The sequence below is a fragment of the Coffea eugenioides genome, chromosome 4 (assembly GCF_003713205.1).
Source record: "Coffea eugenioides isolate CCC68of chromosome 4, Ceug_1.0, whole genome shotgun sequence".
Taxonomy (NCBI): domain Eukaryota; kingdom Viridiplantae; phylum Streptophyta; class Magnoliopsida; order Gentianales; family Rubiaceae; genus Coffea; species Coffea eugenioides.
The window spans coordinates 11,600,029-11,623,265 of NC_040038.1; the positions used below are offsets into that span (position 1 = coordinate 11,600,029).

General features: G+C 35.6%; 2 protein-coding genes across 3 annotated transcripts; both read left to right on the plus strand.

Annotated features, from left to right (window-relative positions):
• The first annotated feature begins 5,931 nt into the window (after window positions 1-5,931).
• Window positions 5,932-15,017, plus strand: LOC113768450 (copper methylamine oxidase-like). Of its 2 annotated transcripts, none has more exons than XM_027312810.1 (12): window positions 5,932-6,391; window positions 7,841-7,950; window positions 8,077-8,382; window positions 9,454-9,566; window positions 9,655-9,985; window positions 10,078-10,293; window positions 10,394-10,630; window positions 11,373-11,558; window positions 11,791-11,931; window positions 12,628-12,896; window positions 13,370-13,451; window positions 14,517-15,017. In XM_027312810.1, the coding sequence occupies exons 1-12, from the start codon at window positions 6,196-6,198 to the stop codon at window positions 14,649-14,651; spliced, it is 2,322 nt and encodes a 773-aa protein (XP_027168611.1). In that variant the 5' UTR covers window positions 5,932-6,195; the 3' UTR covers window positions 14,652-15,017. The 2 variants fall into 2 exon arrangements, with proteins under 2 accessions (XP_027168611.1, XP_027168612.1); XM_027312811.1 differs by lacking the exon at window positions 5,932-6,391 and having other exon boundaries at window positions 7,861-7,950; window positions 8,077-8,215; window positions 8,293-8,382.
• Window positions 15,018-19,652: 4,635 nt separating this feature from the next.
• LOC113769023 lies at window positions 19,653-21,452 on the plus strand. Its single transcript, XM_027313512.1, has one exon. It carries the CDS (start codon window positions 19,653-19,655, stop codon window positions 21,450-21,452), a length of 1,800 nt encoding a protein of 599 aa, XP_027169313.1.
• Window positions 21,453-23,237: the final 1,785 nt, after the last annotated feature.

Genomic DNA, 23,237 nt, shown 5'->3' on the forward strand with positions numbered 1-23,237 from the left:
AAGCAAGGTTGTTAGTGCTTAATAAAACAAATTTGAAATCCATCATGATTTCTTTTTTCTTTTTGGGTGAAAGTGATGTGTACCATTTTTAAGCACCCTTTTGATCCTACTTACAGAATACAAGAAGAAATTGAAAATTGTATGTAAACCATATTTTGTGTCAATACCAGCTGTAAGATAAGTAAAAGGGCAGGAAATACATATACCAAATTGAATTGTTTGTGAAAGTGCTTCTTTGTAGCTGAGACTTCTTTTATTTGACAAGATCATAAGAGTTGTTACCTCGGCTTTAGAACATGATTTTTTTAAGTCCATTCCCTTGTTGTTAAGAAAGGGTTGAAAACAAATATAACAAGATAGGTATAGAAAACTGGTATTGCTGGGTATCTAGCACTTCTTTTCAAAAATAACGTTAAAAGAATTTTATACATGTAATTTTAACTAGGCCTGTCAACGGGCCAGAATAATGTATTCCGAACCCGGACCCGGTACGCCATATCGGATCCGGATCCAACCCGTTTACTTGACGGGTCTTCTACTCTATGTTCCAGATCCACCGGATCGGGTCTACCAGAAAAAAATTATCAAAACTTACAATTTCTAATAAAAATGAGAAAAAAATATATTTGTAAACTAATTTCTAACTAATACAAAAAAAAAATCAAATAAGAAAAGAAATCAAATTGACTTTACTCAAATACATCACCCTAATCAAATTATATTGATAACTATATATATATTTTAAATTATTAATCCATTTATATCCGGATCCGGGTCTAATACGGGTCGAAATACTATATTCCGTATCCGACCCATTTTTTTGTCTGACAATACGGATCCGGATCCCGGTTCGGGTAACGGGGTTAAATCCCTACCCGTATCCGCAATAATTTCACTGATTCGGCCCGGGTCCGAGTCGTTGACAGGCCTAATTTTAACTTTTCAAGCTATAGCATCTGAAATGCAACTACAATCATTTTTCTTAATGTATATTCTTAATCATTCCATCATTTATATGACAATTTGTAGTATTATTAAGTTGTCTCTAATTATTATGAACTAGCGTTCTGACCCATGCTATGCGCGGATTTATATTTCAACTTCTAAATTGAAGAGTTAAATTTCAAAGCAAAAGAAAAAATTCTCACAACTTGCAGTTTTACTTAACACTTTCAAAATATACTTGCTTTGTATTTTCAAAGTAAAAGCACCATGTGTTAGTTATTTGTTACTACTTATTCTTTATTTTTGGTAGGACTGGTGTTATTTTCATTATTTTTTTTATCAAAAATAAAGTTTGTAAATAAAAATTTCCACTTTGAAGGGCCAATAGGACTTTATTTTAATTTAGTGATTTCAAAATTTAGGTTTCAAGAATAGTACCATTATTCATTTTTTAAATCCATTACCAATGAATATTATTCCTTTTTTTTTTATATAATTTGCCCTTTTAGTTATGATTATTGAGTTAAAGGGTAAAGTATTGTTATTTACTTTCTAACTTTTAGTAGAACTTTTGTTTCATCTTTATTTACCCTTTCACAAAGAAACTTCAAACTAGATTTTATATTAGTGGAGTCACTTCTTATATTTTTAATTCAAAAGGCATGGAGAGATATTTAATAATTCAAAATTCTATAAAAAAAAAGTTGGAAGCATCATAACTTGGGATTAATTCCACTTTCCACCATTTAAGTATACCAAAATTTCACTTTGGTTCATAAATTTCAAAATGAGACATTTGAGTCCCTAAATTATAAAATTTTTTGTACTTAATCCCTAAAATATAGGATTTATCCATTTTAGTCATTAAAGTATAAAATTTATTCCAATTTAGTCCCTAAAGTATACCCTCTTAGGCATAAAGTCTGTCTTGTTTACTTAATAATGCTACTTAAGCGAGACAAATTTTATAGTTTAGGGACTAAAGTATTCCATTTTTAGGTTTAAGGACTAAAGTAAAAATTTAGGTATAGTTAAAGGGTGTAAAGTGAAATTAACCATAACTTGATCATCCTAAAAGTTAAGGATGGGCGCGGGTCGGGTACCCATCCCATTTATCATTTGGCTGATTCGACTCGCACCATTCGGGTCAATCATTTTCTGACCCTTACTAGTCCCGCATATCAACAGGTACCCAATTATAGGGTACCACTGAGATAGGGTTGGGTCAACGGGTACCCAATTCCTCCCCCACTTATCATTTAATTTTTTTTTAAAAAAATTTATACTAATTTAATTTTATATTTTACACATTCATCTAAGATTTAATAAATATTTTTTTCTCAAAAATGTCTTCCACCAAGAAATAAGCATGCAAAGAGAATACAAGATAAAAGAAAAAAAATTAAAAGAAATCAAAATCAATAAAAGTTTGAAATAAGCAGCTCATTTTTTAAAATATATGTTCCACATTAATTAAAATATTTTCTATAAAACATAAGATCATGACCTCTACAAATGAATCTTGTAAATAAGCTATAGTCTCTCATATTTATAATGCAATTTATTCAATGAAATTATTTATTTAGTTCTAAAAATATTATTTTCTAGTATATGTATAAAAATAAAAAAATATATATGTAGGGCTAGTCGAGTACTCGCGAGTTTTTAATTATGTAATTCTAATTCGCCCCACATCTTAGCGGGTACTCGACCCTCTTTTAACGCGATCAAATTATACAAATTGGGTATCCTAATTTTCGAATTGAATATAGTAAATTTGCGAGCTAGCGGATAATTACCCACCTCTACTAAAAATCTCTTGTGCAATTTATGTAGACGTAGACAGATATCTTGTGACCTTTCAAGCAAAAAGTTCCGTGACACCTTGTATCTGTCTGTAGAGGGTTCAATAATTGAGATGGAATCCAAGAACATGTGGTCACAAATGAAGGAATCTCATTTGTTGGATTTGGATAAATACAAAAACCCAAGTACACAACAAGGACCGTCCTGGAATGGTACTTGCAAGTTGTCATACTTTTTTCTCAGTGCAATTATTTTATGTGTATGCCTACACAGTATTGATTCAGCATTAACAATTTTGTTAATAAACAAGGAATATATTGGATTTGATTTAGGAATAAACTGGCATCTAGGAGACAAATGTTGCTGAGTTGGATTGTCTTGGATTACACGGGTCTAGGGATTAGACTCTGCCAATTATATATATATACTGCCAATTGAAACATAGAAACTTGGAAAGGTATTTTTGTAGTAAGGGGTGGTCAGATCTTCACATGTTTCTTATTAAACAAATTACTGGTGAACTTATGAACTCAACTTGACGGTATAAAGAATTCATGAGAAGAAACACCCAGACATTCTTGTTGAAAGCTGGATTCCATGATTTTTGTTAGTGAATTAATATATAGTATAACGGAGTAGAGTCTGCATTATTGAGAGGCGCTTTATTTAAAATGACTTGTGCCTTGACAAATTTTAAAATTTGATATTAAATGTCACGACGCCTCGGTTTTGCAGACGTAATTGTCCTACTCTTTTTTTTTTGTCAGCAACGATACATTTATATAACCTACTCTATTCTAATCTAGAGGGGAGGGGGTGCCTAAGAAGACTGTGATAGGGGGCTAATGGGTATACAAACCCAACTAGACCAAAGGAGTGTTTTGCTACAACCCTTAGATTTTTTTCACTGCAGGTGAGGGTTCTACTGCCCAATGAGGGACTTAAGACCCTCCCTGGCGGCCCAATGGCCCAGTGGTTAGGCGTAATTGTCCTGCTCAAGCTGGTTTTTTTATCTTTGATTTGCACAATCAGCAGAAAGGAAACCTCTCCTACACCTTATGTTTTGTGCATAGGAATTTTTGAGCAACGAATAGTGAACTAAGCGGCTTGAACTCTTGAGTCCTAGAATAGAATTTTTCCTTTTCCAACACCCATTCTTGTAATAGAATAGGATTTCAAAAAGAAAAAAGAGGAATTTTAATTTAGAAAAAAATACATATTCATAGACAATGTACAATAGGTTTTGTTTAATGATGATGCATGATGCAAATTGTAACTTATGTACAAAATGGTAAGAGATTTATTAATGCATATCCACAATCAAAGTCAAATTTATATTGAAATGATTAAAATTTCCATGACTCTTTCATTTAAAATTATAAAAGCAATATAACTCCCACAATTCATCTTTTTATTTTTAAGCACCAAAAATTTACTAACAAATACTTCAAAGTTTATACCTTGTAATTGAACAAAAAAAATGTGCTTATATCAAATATTGCTAAATTTAAGGAGATTCTACTAATACTTGTCTCAAAAGAGGAATTAAGTTGATTTGCAAGGAAATAACTAGGTAATTAACCTCCCACTTGCACAAAAAAAAAAGGATTGTTAACCTCTATTTTAGTAAAGACATTAAGCTTGTATGAGTACACACAAACTCAAAGGGAGTACAGGAGTGCACATTTTTTTATCTTGGTGGATTTTTCTCCCTTTAATCCCTTATAGTTGAACCCTTCCATAATATAGATAAAAATAGGAGTAGTGTGTGGAGCAACTGTTCATGGCCATTATGGGGAAATCCTTTACGAAGGAGATATATTAGTTACATTTATATATGAAAAATCGAGATCTGGTAATATAACGAAGGGTCTTTCAAAAGTCGAACAAATATTGGAAGTGCGTTCGATTGATTCAATATCGATGAATCTACAAAAGAGGATTGAGGGTTGGAACAAATGTATAACAATAATTCTTGGAACTCCTTGGGAATTCTTGATTAGCGCTGAACTAACTATACTGCAAAGTCAAATCTCTTTGATAAGCTTACAATTCCAATCATTCATGTATTTTGTTAAGCTTACAATTAAAAATCTAAATCATTATGTACCCTAACCAAAAGGCACATAAGACAAGCACACACAACAAGGGGAAGAAGGGGTATGGGTCCACTATAAGAGTTTGACATCTCTACACCTATTTCACCTACACCTTCAGGTACAAATATTTAACCTTTAGATGCAAGTATGTTTAGTTTATTTGATTAGACGATCAAGTTTTTCGATCACTATTTTACCTTTTCAAATTTCAGTTGCTTTTTTTTATTTTTAATTCGAGACTCGCATTTATACTTTCTCGTCAACTACCATCAAAATCTATTCATTTCCTTAATTATATTTTTATTTTACATATATTATATCATAAAAAATTTTACCGTATGCGTTGAAAAAATTATTCCAAATGACCTTTTATCCTGCACCCATTTGTGAAATCAAACTATGAGTTCCAAGCTGGAGGAAACGTAGCTAACCCATCCATCTAATCCTTAGAGACGGTAGTAATAACCAAAACTTTTGTCCTTATCAGAAGTCCTAATCTATCTTTTTCTGTTTTTGTTTGGTATGGTTGATTAGTTTCAAATCTTAATCAGGATTGCAATTTTTTAAAGCTATTTGTCATTTCTTTCGTTTTGCACAAGAAATCAGAAATCTTTGAAAAAGAAAAAAGGATGTGGAGTTTATATGCAAGATAAAAAAATCAATCCAAAAAAAAAAAAAAAAATCAATCCAAACCCCTCAATGCAAAACAATCCAAAAAACAGTTCCCAACAGTAATGTCCAAAAGTTTAGTCCTTATCACCCTAAATATCAACCAATATTTTGCTGTAAAACTCCACTTAGCTATTGCATGTATTAGCAAAGCAGATTGTCCTATCAGTCAATACGCCGTTCGCTTATCTCATTGGCCTCCGATAAGATCCCGCAAATTTTTACTCTAAAAACATAATCTATAAAAAACCCCATAATCTCCTAATTGATTTTCAAAAAAGCCCTTCCCCCCGCCCTCACGTGTCCCTACCCTCTTTATTTCATCCTTTCTCTCTCTATAAATACACCGTTCGCTTTCTCTCTCCAAGTGTATCACTGGCCTGCGGGAACTCTCTCTCTCTCACACACACAAAACACGCACTAAAGCACGCATTGTTGATCAGAGCAGAAAAGCCCTAGGTGTTGGAGCATTTTGAGTTTTTTTTTTATTCCGTCAAATCACACACACTCACTCACAGACACAGAGGTATATCGGCTGCGGAAGCGGTGGCGGTGGTGGTGGCGTCGGCGGTGGAAATTTTGGTAAGGAGAGGAGGAGGTGCTGTATGTCAGTAGATTATTGTTATAGACATTTTTGCGGTGGATTTGGATTGGGAGAGTTAGCGAATCAGTTACAATGGCCGCAGTTACGCAAAAGGCGACGCCTCCGTCTCCGACTTCCTCCGTGGCCGCCGGTGCTTCCTCCGTCCTCGTTCGCCGGGAGGCCGCAGCCGTAGCCTCGGCGTTGCAGGACTGGAATGATGATCATACGGGGAAGAAACAGGTGGCATCTGTGGTTCGCTCTGAGCCGGCGTCAAATGCCACCAACAAAGGTAAATACAGCCGACAAAGATTATATGCGTGCATATATACGTCATCTTTTAATATTTGTGGATGTATCTGGGTGTATACGTATTTATACATATATTCAAGTTGTACGACAAGGATGACGCGATTGATTTTACGCTTAGATCTTTAATCCCGTGGCAGTGAAGTTGAAATGTCAATTTCTACTTTTTGTTAATCATTCAATTGGTTGCATGAATGATTTGTGCATCAAATGAGTGGAGAACTTTATTGGTTAGTGATTCGAAGTAAAGCACCAGGCAAAATGTTTTCTTTAGTTGAATTGTCTCCCTGCAGTGTTGTTAGCTCTGGGTTTTCCAGTGATTATTTCATAAACTGCAACAATTTTTCAAAAGTTTGAAGATTCTAGATCAAGACTTCGTAAATAGAACTTGTTTATATGAATCTGGAGTCAGCGGTAGATTCTAAGTGAATATTTTAAAATTTTTCAGAAACAGTTGTAGAGAAACTGGGGCTATCGAAGTTTGAATTTAAAGTTTCTGCCTTGTAATACACCTTTATTTGATTTGGCCATGATTATTGTTCTTATACATGGTATAATATTCATTTTTGAACTAACATATGTTTATCTGATTTATTAATTGTGTCTGATTTGTGTGCTCGTGTCCTTTTTCCTTTTCCTTTTCCTTTTTACTGGCAGGATGAACTACAAAACCAGTAGGTGTAGTCTCTCTATGATCTTAATATGTACAGTAATGCAACAAAGTATTTGAAGTTTCATTTAACACATTGATATAGAAAAAAGCACCCAAGACACAAATTGAGCCAGCAATTTATTGAACTATGCTGAAATAATTTACTATTAGCTGTATTGAGAAATATATTTGTATACATGTCATACTTCAATGACCACTCTACAGTTGGGTTTAATTAAAACTTTCCTTGGGATCTGTGCCGTGTTGGGGGGGGGGGGCGGGCAAGGGATGTTCAAGACACTCTAGTTGTTTGTCAGTTTTTGTTAACTCACTAAATTGGAGAAAAGTTTTTGAAATTTGAGGCGTCTAAAGGATGGACCTTGGCTTGAGATTGTAAGTGTGCTATTGGCATTATGTTGCCAAAGTCCTGTAGAAAATAGTGAATACTAGAGTTGATTTATGGTTAGTTTGGTTGTTAATTGGTCCTATTGAGACTATTATTTGTTCTGTGACTTCTGAAAGCTTTTTACATATTTTTGCCAAGATTTTGGTGCTCAAAGTTTCAGCTATTCATGTTGTAATTGGGAGAGTTAGCATGCTGTTGGGGGTGCCAGATGCTAATTAACCAACTCATAGGATTGTTGGCTCAATGTGCAAAACCCTTGTTCTGTCTTTGCTGCCCAGGATTTTGAATTTGGATGTTCTACAGTCATCCCTGGGTATACTGTTCTTAACTATCTTGTCCTATGCTGTAATTTCATTAATGATGCGCGTGTGCAGGGATTCAGCTTTTGCAAAGGGCTCAAACCTGCCATCCTTTGGATCCTTTAACTGCTGCAGAGATCTCTGTGGCTGTAGCAACCGTCCGTGCTGCTGGTGCAACCCCTGAGGTGCTCAGAGAATCTTATAGTTCTCTCTTTATTACCTTTTTTGGATTCTCCTGTTTGAATTTCCTTTGTAGCTAGTATCACAACTTATTTTCTATGTCATTTAGTTATTGTTCGAGTTGATTTCAGGTTAGAGATGGTATGCGATTTATTGAAGTTGTACTGTTGGAACCAGAAAAAAATGTTGTTGCACTGGCAGATGCATATTTCTTCCCCCCTTTCCAGCCATCATTACTTCCCAGAACCAAAGGAGGGCCTGCAATTCCCAGTAAGCTCCCACCAAGGCGGGCTAGACTTGTTGTCTACAATAAAAAATCTAATGAGACAAGTTTATGGATTGTTCAGCTCACTCAGGTACATGCAACAACTCGAGGTGGACACCATAGGGGAAAGGTCATCTCTTCAGCAGTTGTCCCAGATGTTCAGCCACCAATGGTATAACCTTAATTTTGCATGTGATGTTATATGGTCTTCATCATGTGTTGCTGTTTGAACAACTATCAAATGAATTACTATCAGTGAAGAACATATTATGTGAAAGTATAAATGCTTTCAGTTTTGTTTCTTTATTGTGCCTTTTGATTAGTACATCCTATGAGTTAATATATAGGAAATTAAAAAAAAACAATTGAAACGTTATTATTCATGGAAGAATAATATAAAAAGCTGAACCTTAGGATGAAGCTAACCCTTATGGCAACTGTGTCATTGATATCTTTACCTAAATGAGACATTTGTTGTGTTAGTTAGGCATAATTTGGGTGTATAGTTCGGTCTTTGAGTTGTATACAGCATGAACTGAACATCTTACATTTTAGTATACTGAATGAGTTATATGGGTGCTAAATGTTGAATGGAACTTGATATTTGTAATTCAGCAGCATCTAAACAAAACCATGTGCGGAATTGATGCTAGAAATGCATCATGAACATAAAGCAAAAATCTTTCAGCAATTGTCATATTATAGATTAGCTTTGACTTATGTTTTTGTTAGTTTATTTTATGTTTCGAAAGTCGGGGATCATTACGTGGGAATCTAAATGTGAAAAGAGATCATCTGAAATGAGCCTGAAAGCTTTTGCTCTGTTAAATTTGTGCACTATGCTTCAGTTTTGGACATTGAAATGATTACACGCATTGCATAGAATGTTATTATTCCATCTTTTATGGATTATATGCATTCTGTGACATATTTCCAAAACCTTTGGTAAGTGATTTTGTCTTTTGAATGTTGTAACTCCTTTGTTGTGTTGCTTTTGTGGCCAACTTCCATACACTTCTGAGATGATTAAATTAAATGGACAGATGCAATTTAACGTTAGTTTTAAGCTTAGAGGTCACACAATATGAAAAGAAAATTGTTGTGTTTCAGTACATCCTAAACGCTTGATTCTGTTGAATTTAAATATTGAAGCATTTAAAGTAGGGATGAGTTTGCTTGAAATCTTATTAAAATTTCATAAGGAAAATGTCTGCTTGTTTAATTTGTTTTGTTAACTCTATAGGATGCAGTGGAATATGCTGAATGCGAAGCTGTTGTAAAAGATTATCCTCCATTTGTGGAAGCAATGAAGAAGAGGGGGATTGATGATATGGATCTTGTGATGGTCGATGCTTGGTTAGTTAAATATCTACATAAATGTTTTTCTTTTGGGCAACAATCTGGAAAGTTTACCTCTTAAATTTCTTGAATATGGTTTCTCCAGGTGTGTTGGTTATCACAGTGAAGCTGATGCTCCTGGACGCAGACTTGCAAAACCGCTAATATTTTGTAGAACGGAGAGTGACTGTCCAATGGAAAATGGTTATGCACGACCTGTTGAAGGAATTCATGTACTTGTTGATATGCAAAATATGGTGGTCGTTGAATTTGAAGACCGTAAACTTGTTCCCTTACCTCCTGCTGATCCACTAAGGAATTATACTCCTGGTGAGACAAGAGGAGGAGTTGACCGGAGTGATGTGAAACCCCTACATATCAATCAGCCCGAGGGTCCAAGTTTTCGCGTAAATGGACACTATGTAGAATGGCAAAAGGTATTTCTTGTATTTACTATATTCTTGGGTCTGAAATTGATTTTGCTTCACCTGGATGTGATAATAGCATGATATCTTGTTTCAATGTGCAGTGGAACTTTCGTGTTGGTTTCACTCCTAGAGAGGGGTTAGTTATACATTCTGTTGCATATGTTGATGGTAGTCGTGGTAGAAGACCCATAGCCCATAGGTTGAGTTTTGTGGAGATGGTTGTGCCATATGGGGATCCAAATGATCCACATTACAGAAAGAATGCATTTGATGCTGGGGAAGATGGCCTTGGGAAAAATGCTCATTCTCTGAAAAAGGTTTGGAGAACTTTTCTGCCTTTTTCACCTTATTAAAAGATCTGATGTTAGATCTTCTTCGTAATAAATGCTAATCCATGACAATATTTTTGTACTTCAGGGATGTGATTGCTTAGGATTTATTAAGTACTTCGATGCCCATTTTACAAATTTCACTGGAGGTGTTGAAACCATTGAAAATTGTGTTTGCTTGCATGAAGAAGATCATGGGATCTTATGGAAGCATCAGGATTGGAGAACCGGACTGGCAGAAGTTCGAAGATCTAGACGCCTCACAGTTTCTTTTATTTGCACAGTAGCTAATTATGAGTATGGATTTTATTGGCATTTTTATCAGGTAAGAGCATTGCGTCCATTATGAGGGTCTGACATATTGTGTAGTGTTTGAATTCGTAGAAGTTAATATCAGAAATAGTGGGTCTGAATTTGTGATAAACACGAAGCCAATCCAATCTATTCTTCGTGAAAGAAAATCCACGACTTCATTGGGGCTGAAAATGTATTCCTATCCTGAGTTTGTGAAGGAGAAGACACTGGACAGTAGTCGTAGGTAACTTTAGAGGCCTATTCACTCACAATTTGAGAGAAAGAGATGAAGATGGAGAAAAAAAGAGAACTGTATTGATGATAGAAAGATTTAGAGATTAATAGTATACAAAAGCAAGGAGATATTTAGGGATTCCCAGAAAAAGGAGTACTTTGTTGTGGACATGCATTGAGAGAGGAAGGCCTAGGGCGGGGTTGGAGGGTGGTCATTAAGGTCTAAACAGGATATCTGCTCTCACAGTTATAATTTTCAGCTGATGCTTTGGTGGGAAATGATTCTATACTTACATGAGTTTCTCAGCCCAAAGCAACCTTGGCTTCTTTGACTGACTGGCGATTGTGATTTGGTCTCTGATGTATGAGTAATTTGAATATGCTCTAAGTGCTGCTTGATGCATGAAGATTTATTGGCTTGCAGCTGCTTGCTCTTTCATTAGCTAGACCACTATCTCTTATTTTGCAATGCTTTTTTGTTATATGTCTAAATGATGGTCCTTCTTTTTGCTTCATTGGGCTGTTTTTTGTGGCTGCAGGATGGAAAAATTGAAGCAGAAGTTAAACTCACTGGAATTCTTAGTTTAGGAGCACTGCAACCAGGAGAATCTCGAAAATATGGCACAACAATTGCTCCAGGTTTGTATGCTCCTGTTCATCAACACTTTTTTGTTGCTCGCATGGATATGGCAGTTGACTGCAAGCCTGGAGAAGCCCACAATCAGGTATTAGTTGGAGAAAGACAGAACTTTGATTAACTTTTGAGAACTTACATGGTTGCGTGGCCCATTTGCTCCTGACTTGTTTCACTCTTTTTGGTTAGGTGAAGTTTTAATTTGATTAAAACCCAATTAAAGTTTTACCCTGACGCTGGAAGGTGATCCATGAGTATATGTGCCAGCCATTTTGCTTGCCTAGATCATGATCCACTTTGACAATTTTCATCTTTCTATTTAGGTTGTTGAAGTAAATGTCAGAGTTGAAGAACCTGGGAAAGATAATGTGCACAACAATGCATTTTATGCTGAAGAAACTTTACTCAGATCTGAACTAGAAGCAATGCGAGATATTGATCCTTTCTCTGCCCGCCATTGGATTGTAAGTGTCTAAGCCTGTTTGTACCTTTTAAACAGCATTTTAAAGGAAGTCATCTTAAAAATATTTAGACATATGATAAACCTTAAATATTTAGAAAAAATGGTTATTCTTGTTGGATTATTTTTTTCTGGGTTTTGGGGAGGGATTGGGGGTGGGGCAGCTGTTCCGCTGTGGAAATTATTCCTGACATTGCTTTTACCAGCATAGTCATGCGTGTCTTCCAATAGCTATGGCTTCATTTTTCTTGTGCTTTTTGTTTAGAGTGTGATCTTTTGAGTGCTAACTGCAATTATGGCTTTCTGGGCAGTTTATGATGTTTTTAATGGTTTGGCTGAGCTTTTTATTCAAGTAATTGGTTTAGTGAGTTTTTATTCATGTAATTGCTCTCTTTATTTGGTTCCAGATATTTTGGCATTTGGATAGTATGATATCACTGATTTGATTGTGATGTAACTAACTAGTCTTCATAAGACAAGTTATCCTCCTCTTTTTCATGAGTCCAAATAAAGACACGCCTTCAAACTGTCTTTCTAGCAAACCAACTCCGGTACCCTAAAACGCTCCTTTTTCCTGTCCTTCCTGAAAAGAAATGAGTCAAATGTAGGATAGCTATTATGAATACTTTCTTTATCTTTTTGAAGCTAGGCCCAAAAAAATTTGTTGTTCACTAGTTTGTATTATATCCCCATATTGTAGATCAGGAACACGAGAACAGTGAATAGGACTGGGCAACTCACTGGTTACAAATTAGTACCTGGTTCAAACTGTCTGCCAATGGCTGGTCCTGAGGCTAAATTCCTGAGAAGAGCTGCATTTTTGAAGCACAATCTATGGGTTACACAATATGCACGTGGAGAGGACTTTCCTGGAGGAGAGTTTCCTAATCAGAACCCACGTGTTGGTGAGGGATTGGATTCATGGGTTAAGCAAAATCGTTCTCTTGAAGAAACTGATATTGTTCTGTGGTTAGTGTTTCTTATACTTTTGAAGAACTTGGGATAGTAGACTTTTTTTTATTATGAGGACCATCCTACAATAGCTGTTGATAGCTTTATTATTGTGTTTTCGTTGAGATAACGGAATTTTCTTCTACTTATTGAGATAAAATGCAGTGTAAATGAAGTGATTTATTGCTTCCACCCCTTTTACCTTAGACCTTTACAAATTGTTGATTTGGATAGACAATGTCATTTCAGAGTTCTGAGACTCTACTTTTTCTTAGAATAGGTAATTTGTTGTCTTTTATAGGTGCTTATTTATAATGCTTTATAGTAGATAGTGTGTGTGTGTGTGTGTGTGTGTGTTTAATTAAAAGAGTGAATGGAAGTGTTTGATATTGGCTCAAGGAATTAATCAGATGTACAGTGGGATTGGTTTTAGCTTTTGAATTCGATACTTCTTTGGTGAATTCAGCACTTAAACTACTGTGTTCTTGCAGGTACGTTTTTGGTATCACACATGTTCCACGTTTGGAAGATTGGCCTGTTATGCCTGTCGAGCGCATTGGTTTTTTGCTTCAGGTTTGCTTTCTGAATATGCTTTTTGGTTTTTTTTTTTCCTTTTTTTTTGTAGGATATTTTATTGATCTATGAGACTCTTATGGCATCTGCTAACCGTCATCATGGTCCACATCCATAATATCATAATGATAAACTTGTACAGTTTTTCAGTTACTATGACGAGAAAATACACTCCAGGACATTCTTCCTACATTAGAAACTAGATTCTAGATTAATCGCAGTTTTCATGCTACAATCAATTAGCGCATCCAGGGGCCTGCCGCCCAGCTCAGGTGGAGAGGCCTAGCCTGATCTGAGAAGTGCTAAATCTGATAGCTAACAAAACATCTTAATATGATTTACAAACTAAGGCGCTACAATCTGGAGATTTGTGCTGTCTTCTTTATGTTGCAGAGTAGATAATCCTTTGCACTTGCTAAACAAAATGGTGGGTTTAGGATATTACATTCTTCAGGATAAATTGTTCCATATTTCTCATCTTCTTGGCATATATAGGTATGTAAATAGTCATGAAATGTGAAGGAAATTCCAAACAGGTCTATAGGATGGAATAAAAAGCTGTGTGACTAAATTTCATAGACCAGTCTGCACATGTTCTCTCTCTCTCTCTCTCTCTCTGTGCTGATTGTGAGTTTTGGTTTTCACTCTACTATAGTCTATCAACATTGCTTTCTCATTAAAGAGAAAAGCTCATGCTCTAATAGTACTCTTTTTTCTTTTCCATTTCTTTGATTGTACTTTCAATGTTCATTTTAGAATTTATAGTGCCTTTGCAACAAAAGAGGAATTTCAGAATATGCTTATCATAAGTTGTGTATGAAAATAATTTGCAGTAGTTTAAGCCTTTTATTGATATCTGCTTGTCTGTAGAGCATTTTAAGGTAAAGATGTTAAGAAACTATACAAGAGGTTTGTGATGTCTTTGTTTACATCACATGGTAAAATATTCTTTTAATCTATGAACAACTTTCCTGATGACAAAATATCTGCTCAGTCATCTCATTCTATACCTTTATATATAGAAGCATGCTCTAAACCAAGAAACACTGCTCATTTTATATGCAGCCACACGGGTTTTTTAACTGCTCTCCTGCGGTCGATGTTCCACCTGGTGCATGCGAGATGGATGGCAAAGATAACGATGTCAAAGAGAGCAGCCTAGCAAAGCCAATCCCAACTGGTCTAGTGGCCAAACTCTGAGGAATACTTCTTTCTGTATGAAACAGTTCCTCATGGCTATGCTGCAGAGTGACAGTCCTGTCCTGTCACTCCTCGCTTAGAAGCTATTGTTTGGAATACAGTTAAGTTTTCGCTATGGTTTCAAGTACTGCTGAACGCAATGGATTGTGTACTGTTTTCTTGAGATTCTGAGCCAAAAAACTGCTGTTTACCTTTCGCTAGTTCCCTTGGCCTGCTTGGTTTGTCCTTGTTGCATAGGAATTTGCAGGTTGTGCTGTGAAGTCCAAGAGTTTGAATTTTATATAAACCAGGATATTATTTTCCTGTCTTCGTACTGTGGAGATTTGAATGATTTAAAGAGTTGGAATCTTGTGTGATTTTGTTTTTAAGCTTTCTATATGAAGTCTGACTACTTCAGATCCTTTCCCAACTCAGAATTCAATGGCAGTATCGAGTCGACTACGTAGTTAGGTATCAGCTTGGGTAGTTGGTGCATATATTTCAAACGGCTTCTGAGGTTTTAGCAATGAATAAAATGCTTGCTTGACGATAAACATTTGGTTCTATATCTTTACCAAATTCAAAGAATCTAGATGAAAGTTGAAAATTCGTATCCGAAGCTATTTCACGTGATCCCGTACCCTTGTCCCCTGCGTGTTTTGTAATCTATATTCTCTCTTTATGCACTTAGTCTTGATGTATCTCACGCTTTGCAATTTGTTCTATTCGTAAAATGACATTTTCAGCAGTTTTCAACGGGTTGTAGTGAAGCACATTGTATTAAGTTAATGATCAACTTGTCTGGACATTGCTCTTTTGCAAGGGCCGATTTTGCCCGCCCCACAAAAATTTTTAAATACCTTTGCTGTCTACTGTAGATTTTGACACCCTCCCCCCCCCCCAACAAACATTTCCCACAAAAAAATCAGAGTATCATAATTCTTGCGCCTTCAAAAACATTTCATGTTTATCACTTTTCCCCTTCCTCTACAATTGCAAACCTTTTTTTTTTTTTTTGAATTAACTAATCTGTGAGATAAATATGGGTGAAAGGAGGATAGGGAACTAAGAACATAGATACTAGGTAAGGTAAATCTTCTAAAGATTTTAATAAGAAAAAGGTATAAGAAATAGCGGAAGAAAGTAACGGTTGAGATGTGAGATGGAGAGAAAAAAAATTGCAGTTCAATAGTTGTTGTTACTTAGAATCTAACTTTTTACGTGAATTTTTTCTTGGGAACATTTTCATTGATCAAAATTTACCCCTCATGTTATGATCTTGAGTAACTTTTTTGTTGAATAGATTCTTTTTCGAGCAAATCAAGTGAAAATACATTAAACTATGTTTGGTATAAAAAGTTGCAGCATTATTATTCTTGTAATGCAGTTGAATGAGTTATTATTATTATATAAAGTTGAATGAGTTATTTTTTTCTAACGCTATTGACACATGTTGTCATGTTATTATTATATTTTCAAATAAGGACATGTGAAGGTGTATGTATTTGTTAGAATTAATTTTACAAAAAAAAATTTTCATGCTTTCTTTTTTCAGTTAATTTTTAACTTAGGACTGTCTTATTTTTGGGCTAATGTTTCGAATTAGCAATGCTAAACAGAAACACTATCATGTTGAATCTATATTTGCCATATATTTAATTCTTATATTGCTGCTATTTTTCTAAATAAAAATGTAATTATATATATTTTAAATAATATTTTAGATGGGCCCAAGCTGTGCCTTGCACAGCGTGGAATTGTGTACAACAAAAGAGCTAATTGTGTTGACTGGAATTATATAGTTGATGTGAAGGTGGTCAATGTTTTGATAGAGAGGTTGTTATTATTGGGCCTATTCTTGTGGCAAGTTTGACAAGTTCCCATACTTTCTCGTAAGCAGGTGGAAGTTTGATTCGCATTTCTTCGCCATTTTCCAAGGCCTTTCTTTGTTCCTTCGTCCTCCTCCGTCCAAACTCTGTGCGGACTTGCATTTTTCTTTCTTCTTTCTTCCTCTGTTCAAGTTTTTTTAGAAAAACAAAACAAAACGTAAAGAATAGGAAAAAGATGCTGACCTTCATGCGGAATTGGTCAAATCTTGTACCAAACTATAGGGAGATTTTGGCCATGGTTCCGAGTTCAAGAAATCGAAAAATATTTTTCAACTAATCATCAAAACTGTCGCGTTCTTTGACATTGTAGTAAAGTGGAAGTCCTAAAATATACGTGTAGTAATGAATATACTCTAATTTGCTCGGATATTTAGACTAATACATGGTCTAGTTTCTGTTTAATAATCCAGTCTAATACTTAAAGTTAATGGATTCCGATCTCAAAATCCACAGACGTATTTGATAACAAAAAATTGAATATTTGAATTAATTAAGTGTCGCTGAATTTTTAAATAAAATTTACTTCTAAAAATAAGTGATAAGTTGTTCACTTATCATGCATCTACGGCATAAATAGATTAGCCCAACATTTATATTTAGCCCTGGATGGATGTATTTAGCTCCAATCTAGAAGTTCAAGATTGATTCCTGCAAGCTTAGGCCTGTCAAAGTCCAAATTACAGGCTTAAGCAAAGACAGTTTAGACTTTAGATCATATAATTGTCTATTCCCATGGAAATGCACAATCAAAGTTGGGGGAAAAAAAATAGTGAAGTTGACCATTGTCCACCACAAACTTCGAACACCATTGGTCCCATGGCCCCATAAGTCGCTCTTCTTCCATTGGATCATTACTGCATTTATACCCAGAACTTTCCAACATGTTTCCCATACTACAAAAGGATATAGCATTATAGTCTCATTTCCGGGAAAAAAAATATCTGCCATCCTTGCAGTTTGGAAACTGTCATCTGGGTTCATTTCATTACCTATTTGATAAATTTTTATTTTTTTGCTAGTTAATCACCTAAGAGTTCGATATTGTTGGAAGTCAATATCTATTAACTACACAAGTAATTCATCATTACAGAATACCAATTTTGTCCTACCAGACACTTATTCTTCGACCTTTAATGACTTTCGTTGTTATCAGGTCCAATTTTTTCGATACTCAAACATTTATCATGATACGAAGGAGCAAGATAGCCGACCACTTTTTTTTTCCCTTTAATTTTTGAAATTATTCTTTGCCTTCTTCGCCAAATCACACAGATGTAGTGGAACACGGATTAGTTGCTCGTGATTAGTTGCATTGATCCGCGTGCAACACGGTTGCACTAATCTATTTAGATATTGATATATTGGATTTGGTTGTCAATATTTATTATTTAACCGTCTATCTTATAGGCACTCGTTAATATATACATATTTTAGGTGTTATATTTTTGAAAATATAAGATTAATTAGGGTTATTAAATAAATATAAGGGAGGATCGGCAAGATTAAATACGAAAAGTATATAAATATAAGAAAAAATAATAATTATTAGTACGTATATATATATATATATATAATAGATTAAATGAATATTATGTATGTTAACGAGTGCACCAGCGACACCCACCGGAAAAACCCATCATTTAAATCAATACATAGATGATGCAGTACTATTTTATTCCAATGTGCTTGTTGCCAGGTTGGTGCTCTATCCATCCATTGGGACAAAAGTATCACGGAAAGTGTCACAAATATTTTGTCATATTTCAGATTGAGATGGGTAATAATTCACCTTTTAAGGAAAACCAGCAGGTTTGTTTAAATATTTTACCTTTTGTGATAAGCATGAAAAGAAAATTCCCTTATTAACATATCTTTATCCTCCACTTTCAAAAATAAAATAAAATAAAACTCCGACCACAATCATTCTAATATTAGCTAGGCCAGTCATGCATGAATAAATGAAACTTGACACCTTATATGATATCACCAGACTTTTGTCTTTAGGTATTGTGAATTGTGATTAGAGTGGCATTAGAATAATTATTAAAGGGCAAAAGGATTCCAAAGATTACACTCAGGTTGAACATTAATTATTGTTTAATCTTTAGGAATAATTCCCTTGGATACCCCTTACTTCATTCATCCAAAACAGTCAAAAGGAGAAGAGAAGAACATTCTTTTTCATGATTTCATTAAGCATAGAAATTTGCCCTTGTCAAAGATGACTCTCTATGACTAAGTAGTTAATTATTACCAAAAGCAAAATGAATAAGTAGTTAATCTTCTTTCTGCCTAAACTCTTTTTTTTTTTTGTTTGAGCTAAAAAAAAAACAAAAAGATATGATTCCAACAAAATCTTCTAGAGGAAATACAATAAATAGTTCTAATGGTATAACCTTTCCACTATTCATTTAAATACCTTGTTTGGAAAGAACAATTGCTACGTTTTCCGTGAATATATTTCTCAATCACATTTTTACCTCGTATATATCAAATACTATAGTAATTTTTCTACAAAAAATTCAGAAAAATGCAATCCAAACATAACCGATCAATCTTCCAAACTAAAAATAGTTCAAGATTGCATGAAAAATTTCTTCATAGTGTTCAGAGTAGTAAACCCTATCCTGTTAAAGGGAAAAAAAAATGCTTTCCACATGGACCCAAGTGAGGTTTTTTTTTTTTTTTTTAATAAATTATGGTGCAAATAATGAAACAAAAGTCAGTCTGCTCCTGTCCTCTCCATTCTCCAAAGTCCTGCTTGGTATTTCTGCCCTCTTAATCTTATATTAATCCAGTATTAATTAATACTAATAAAATAGGTATTAATTAATATCCTAGTGGAATCTTGACTAATATTTTTAGCAGTTATTATTTATTTATTATTATTCTAATTCTCTGCTCCTCCTAAGCTCGAAGCGAGTTCACATTCCCCATGCTCTCACATCACAAAACACCAAAACAAACCAAAATTCTTTCTTTCTTCATTTCTTTCTTTCTTCATTTTCTTCAAGAATCCTACTTCTACTACTCTGCCACACTACACTAACCGAAGCATCCACCTTTATCGAACCCAAATTCTCCCCAAGAAATCGATCCCAACTTTCCCAATTATTCTCATTCGTTCATTCCCATGGCTACTGAAGAAGAGGAAATCTCCATCCAAGAAGACCTCTCTCTGAAAATCAAGTTATCCAACAGGCTTGTCTTATCAGCCAAAGAAGCTGAGTCCTTCAAATCTGAATGCTCTGAACTTGCTCTTCACACCACTCAACTGATAGAGCATCTTCTCTCCCTCGCCCGCCGGGACACCACCGCCACCTTCTACGACCGCCCTATTCGCCGAGTGACGGCAGAGCTCTCCAAGATTCTGCCACGGGCCATCAGATTGGCCCGCAGATGTAAGCACAAGAAGTCAGCTAAAAACGTGCTTCGCCATGTTTTCTCTGTCTCCGTTTCAGCTGATATTGAGAAGGTCTCCGCCCAGATTAAGTCTTCCATCGCTGACCTCAAGTGGCTTGTTTCTCTGCATGATTGCACCTCGGGTTCGGTTAATCTTTCTCTTCCTCCTATGGCTTGTAATGATCCTATTCTTGCTTGGGTTTGGTCTTATATTGCTGTTTTACATATGGGTTCGGTGAAAGAAAGGACTGATGCTGCTCAAGAATTGGCTGCAATTGCTTTGATTAATGATAGGAATAAGAAGATTATAATTGAAGAAAATGGGATTGCCCCTTTACTTAAGCTGCTTAAGGAGAGTGTTACTTGTGAATCCCAGATTGCAGCTGCTTCTGCATTGTTTAATTTAGGGAATTCTCCTGAGAGAGTTTGGTTGATAGCTAATGATCATGGGATTTCGATAATCGTGAAGTTGCTTTTAGAGATGCCTCCAATGAGTGTTCAGGTTGTTTTGGTAAATTTAGTTTGGCGGATGGCGGATTTGGATGATGGGGTTAGGGAGGAATTTGGGAGGGAGAATGTAGTTAGGCCATTGGTGGTCCTGTTGGGAATGGATGTTGTTTTGGATGAGTTGGTTAAGAAGGAAGAGCCAAGAAGGACGACGAGCATGCATTCGCTTGTTTTGATGAATAGGCAGATTACTGGGAATGGGAGTAATGGTGTTTATGGTAATAGTAAAAGTTTGAATTATGGAGGGAATAGGTGGGAGAAGGAGAGGGAGAAGGAGGTGGAGTCACCCGAGGTTAAGCTTAAGCTCAAGGAAAGTTGTGCAATGGCGTTGTGGAAATTAGTGAAAGGGAACTTGTCGAATAGTAAGAAGATTATGGAGACCAAAGCATTGCTTGTTTTGGCAAAGATTATTGAGAAGGAGAAGGGAGAATTACAATTTAATTGTTTAATGACAGTGATGGAGTTAGCTGCAGTGGCTGAATGCGACGGAGATTTTAGAAGAATGGCTTTTAAGCCTAATTCGCCTGCTGCAAAAGCTATTTTGGATCAGCTTTTGAGGATGATCAATGAGAATGCTGACACACAGTTGTTGATTCCAGCTATTAAGGCCATAGGATGTTTGGCAAGAACGTTTCCTGCACGAGAGACAAGGATAATTGAGCCTTTGGTTTCACTGCTGGGGAACGTGGATAAAGATGTTGTTAGAGAAGTGGCTATTACTCTGGTGAAATTTGTGTGTCCAGATAATTTTAATCATGTGGAGCATTCAAAAGCTGTCGTTGAGTTCAATGGGGTGTCAAAGCTAGTGACTTTGGTGAAGACCAATTATGGGAGCCAATTGTATGGGCTTCTGTTGCTGTGCTATCTTGCAATGCATGTTGGAAATAGCAAAGCTTTTGAACAAGTGCAAGTGTTGAGTGTTCTTGATGGGGATGCTCATGATACTCTGGCTCAGTATCCTGATTTGAGTGAACTATTTGCAAAGGCCAGACATCATCTTACTCTGTTTAAATCTGAAGCATGATTGTACCTAAGAATTTGCACCACTAAAAGGGCTATTTTTCTGTGACTATGTATTTCCATGGGAGATTCTAATGTGACATAGTTTGATGAATTGACTAGACCGTGTCTGTACTATATTTGTATATACAATAAGAAGCTGAGGTGAAAGTCATGTGCTCATAATTGTTATGAATCATGGTGTCAATTGCATTGATCAATGTCTTTAGCTGGGATGATTTGTTTGATGGAGAAATTTCTGACTGTGACTTTCATAAAATCTACAGGAATCAGTTCCTGTTACTCTTTCTTTATTCTGCATTATAAGTCTCTCTCTCTCTCTCTCAGTTCCATCATCCAGATATAGACAAATATATACAATACCTTACAACCGGAAGGCTTGCGGTTAGAAGGTGGCAATTCATCGATTATGAACAACATGGTGAGTAGCATTATGTGCTGTAGTTCTCTTGAATTTTAATCTCTTTTACCCTTCAATTTCTATGTAAGTTCAACTCTGGTAGTTTTTACTTGAAGCTATCACCATGTTATCTTCTAGCGTGCATGCAAGCCAAATTCTAGTAAAGACAACATAGCATGTTTCTTTCTTGAGAAAGGAACCACTAGCCACATAGTATAGAGTACGATAGTTATCTTTAACTGCTGCTTAAGGTACTTTATAGACTATTTCATTTGGCCTGCACAATGATAGATTGGTGCTTGTTGTGAATCTTACCATCATTTTCCTGCTTTTAATCTGATTTTCATGGGGAACTCAACATCCTTAACTGCTTCTTTTACTATTTATAGAAATTCACTTGTAATCTTATTATATTGGTTTTGCTGGATAAATAGTTAACTATCAGTGCCATCTTCTGCTTACATTTTCCTCACGTTGTACACCTCATTCTATTTCTTATAGTATATCAGTCAATCAATCACCTATACAAGAACTGTGTCTCTATATGTCATAGAATGCATGAATCAGAGTCTGATGTTACTGCCCTATTATAGTTTCATAAGTATGCTACTGCTGGAGGTTTTGGTACGTAATGAGTTCCAGTATACTACTCACCCATAATGCAAGGAGCTCTATTTCGATATGTCCAACTTATTATTTTGAGACTCACTATCCTTTATTGATTATGCGTGTATCGGGTCTGTGGGATTGTGGCACCTTTTAGCAGGAGTTTCCATGGGTTTAACTTTTGGACATAAAAAACAAAAGATAATCTTTAGCTTTGAAATTTGTCTGTATCTGCATGAGATTTTGGTGGAATACAATTCTTTTAACCGTGGGGCTGGGTAAATGAACAGCTAGTGAACTGGCTGCTGCACAGGTAAGAAAGTGGGAGTGGTACCTGTTAAATATTCCAGAATGACTGAGCTGGCTGTGACTTTGGAGAGAAGCAAGAAGGGACTAGAGGTAATCTAAAAACATGGATTCATGTTCATGTTAAATGCAAGAGAGAGATTCATCAAGCTCTGGCATATCTTAACATCTACTAGATTTAATGCAATGTGCGCCGGTGAAGCTTGGTCCACAGTCTCATGACTTGTCACTATTCAGCTCAGACCATCATTTTGTTTTATAAAAGCATTCATGCTGACATATACACAGGAAGAGAGCCCTAGAGTTTAGACTGTTTGCTCCTAATACCTGAATCTTTTCCATTGATGTCACCTCACGAGTCAAAAAATCTGAGTGCATGTTTACGGTGTTTTGAACTTGTGGCCAGACCATGTTTTGTTACGGATCTGTTAATTGGTTGAATATGTACTAGAGTTAGTGGTTGCTGACAATTGTCTC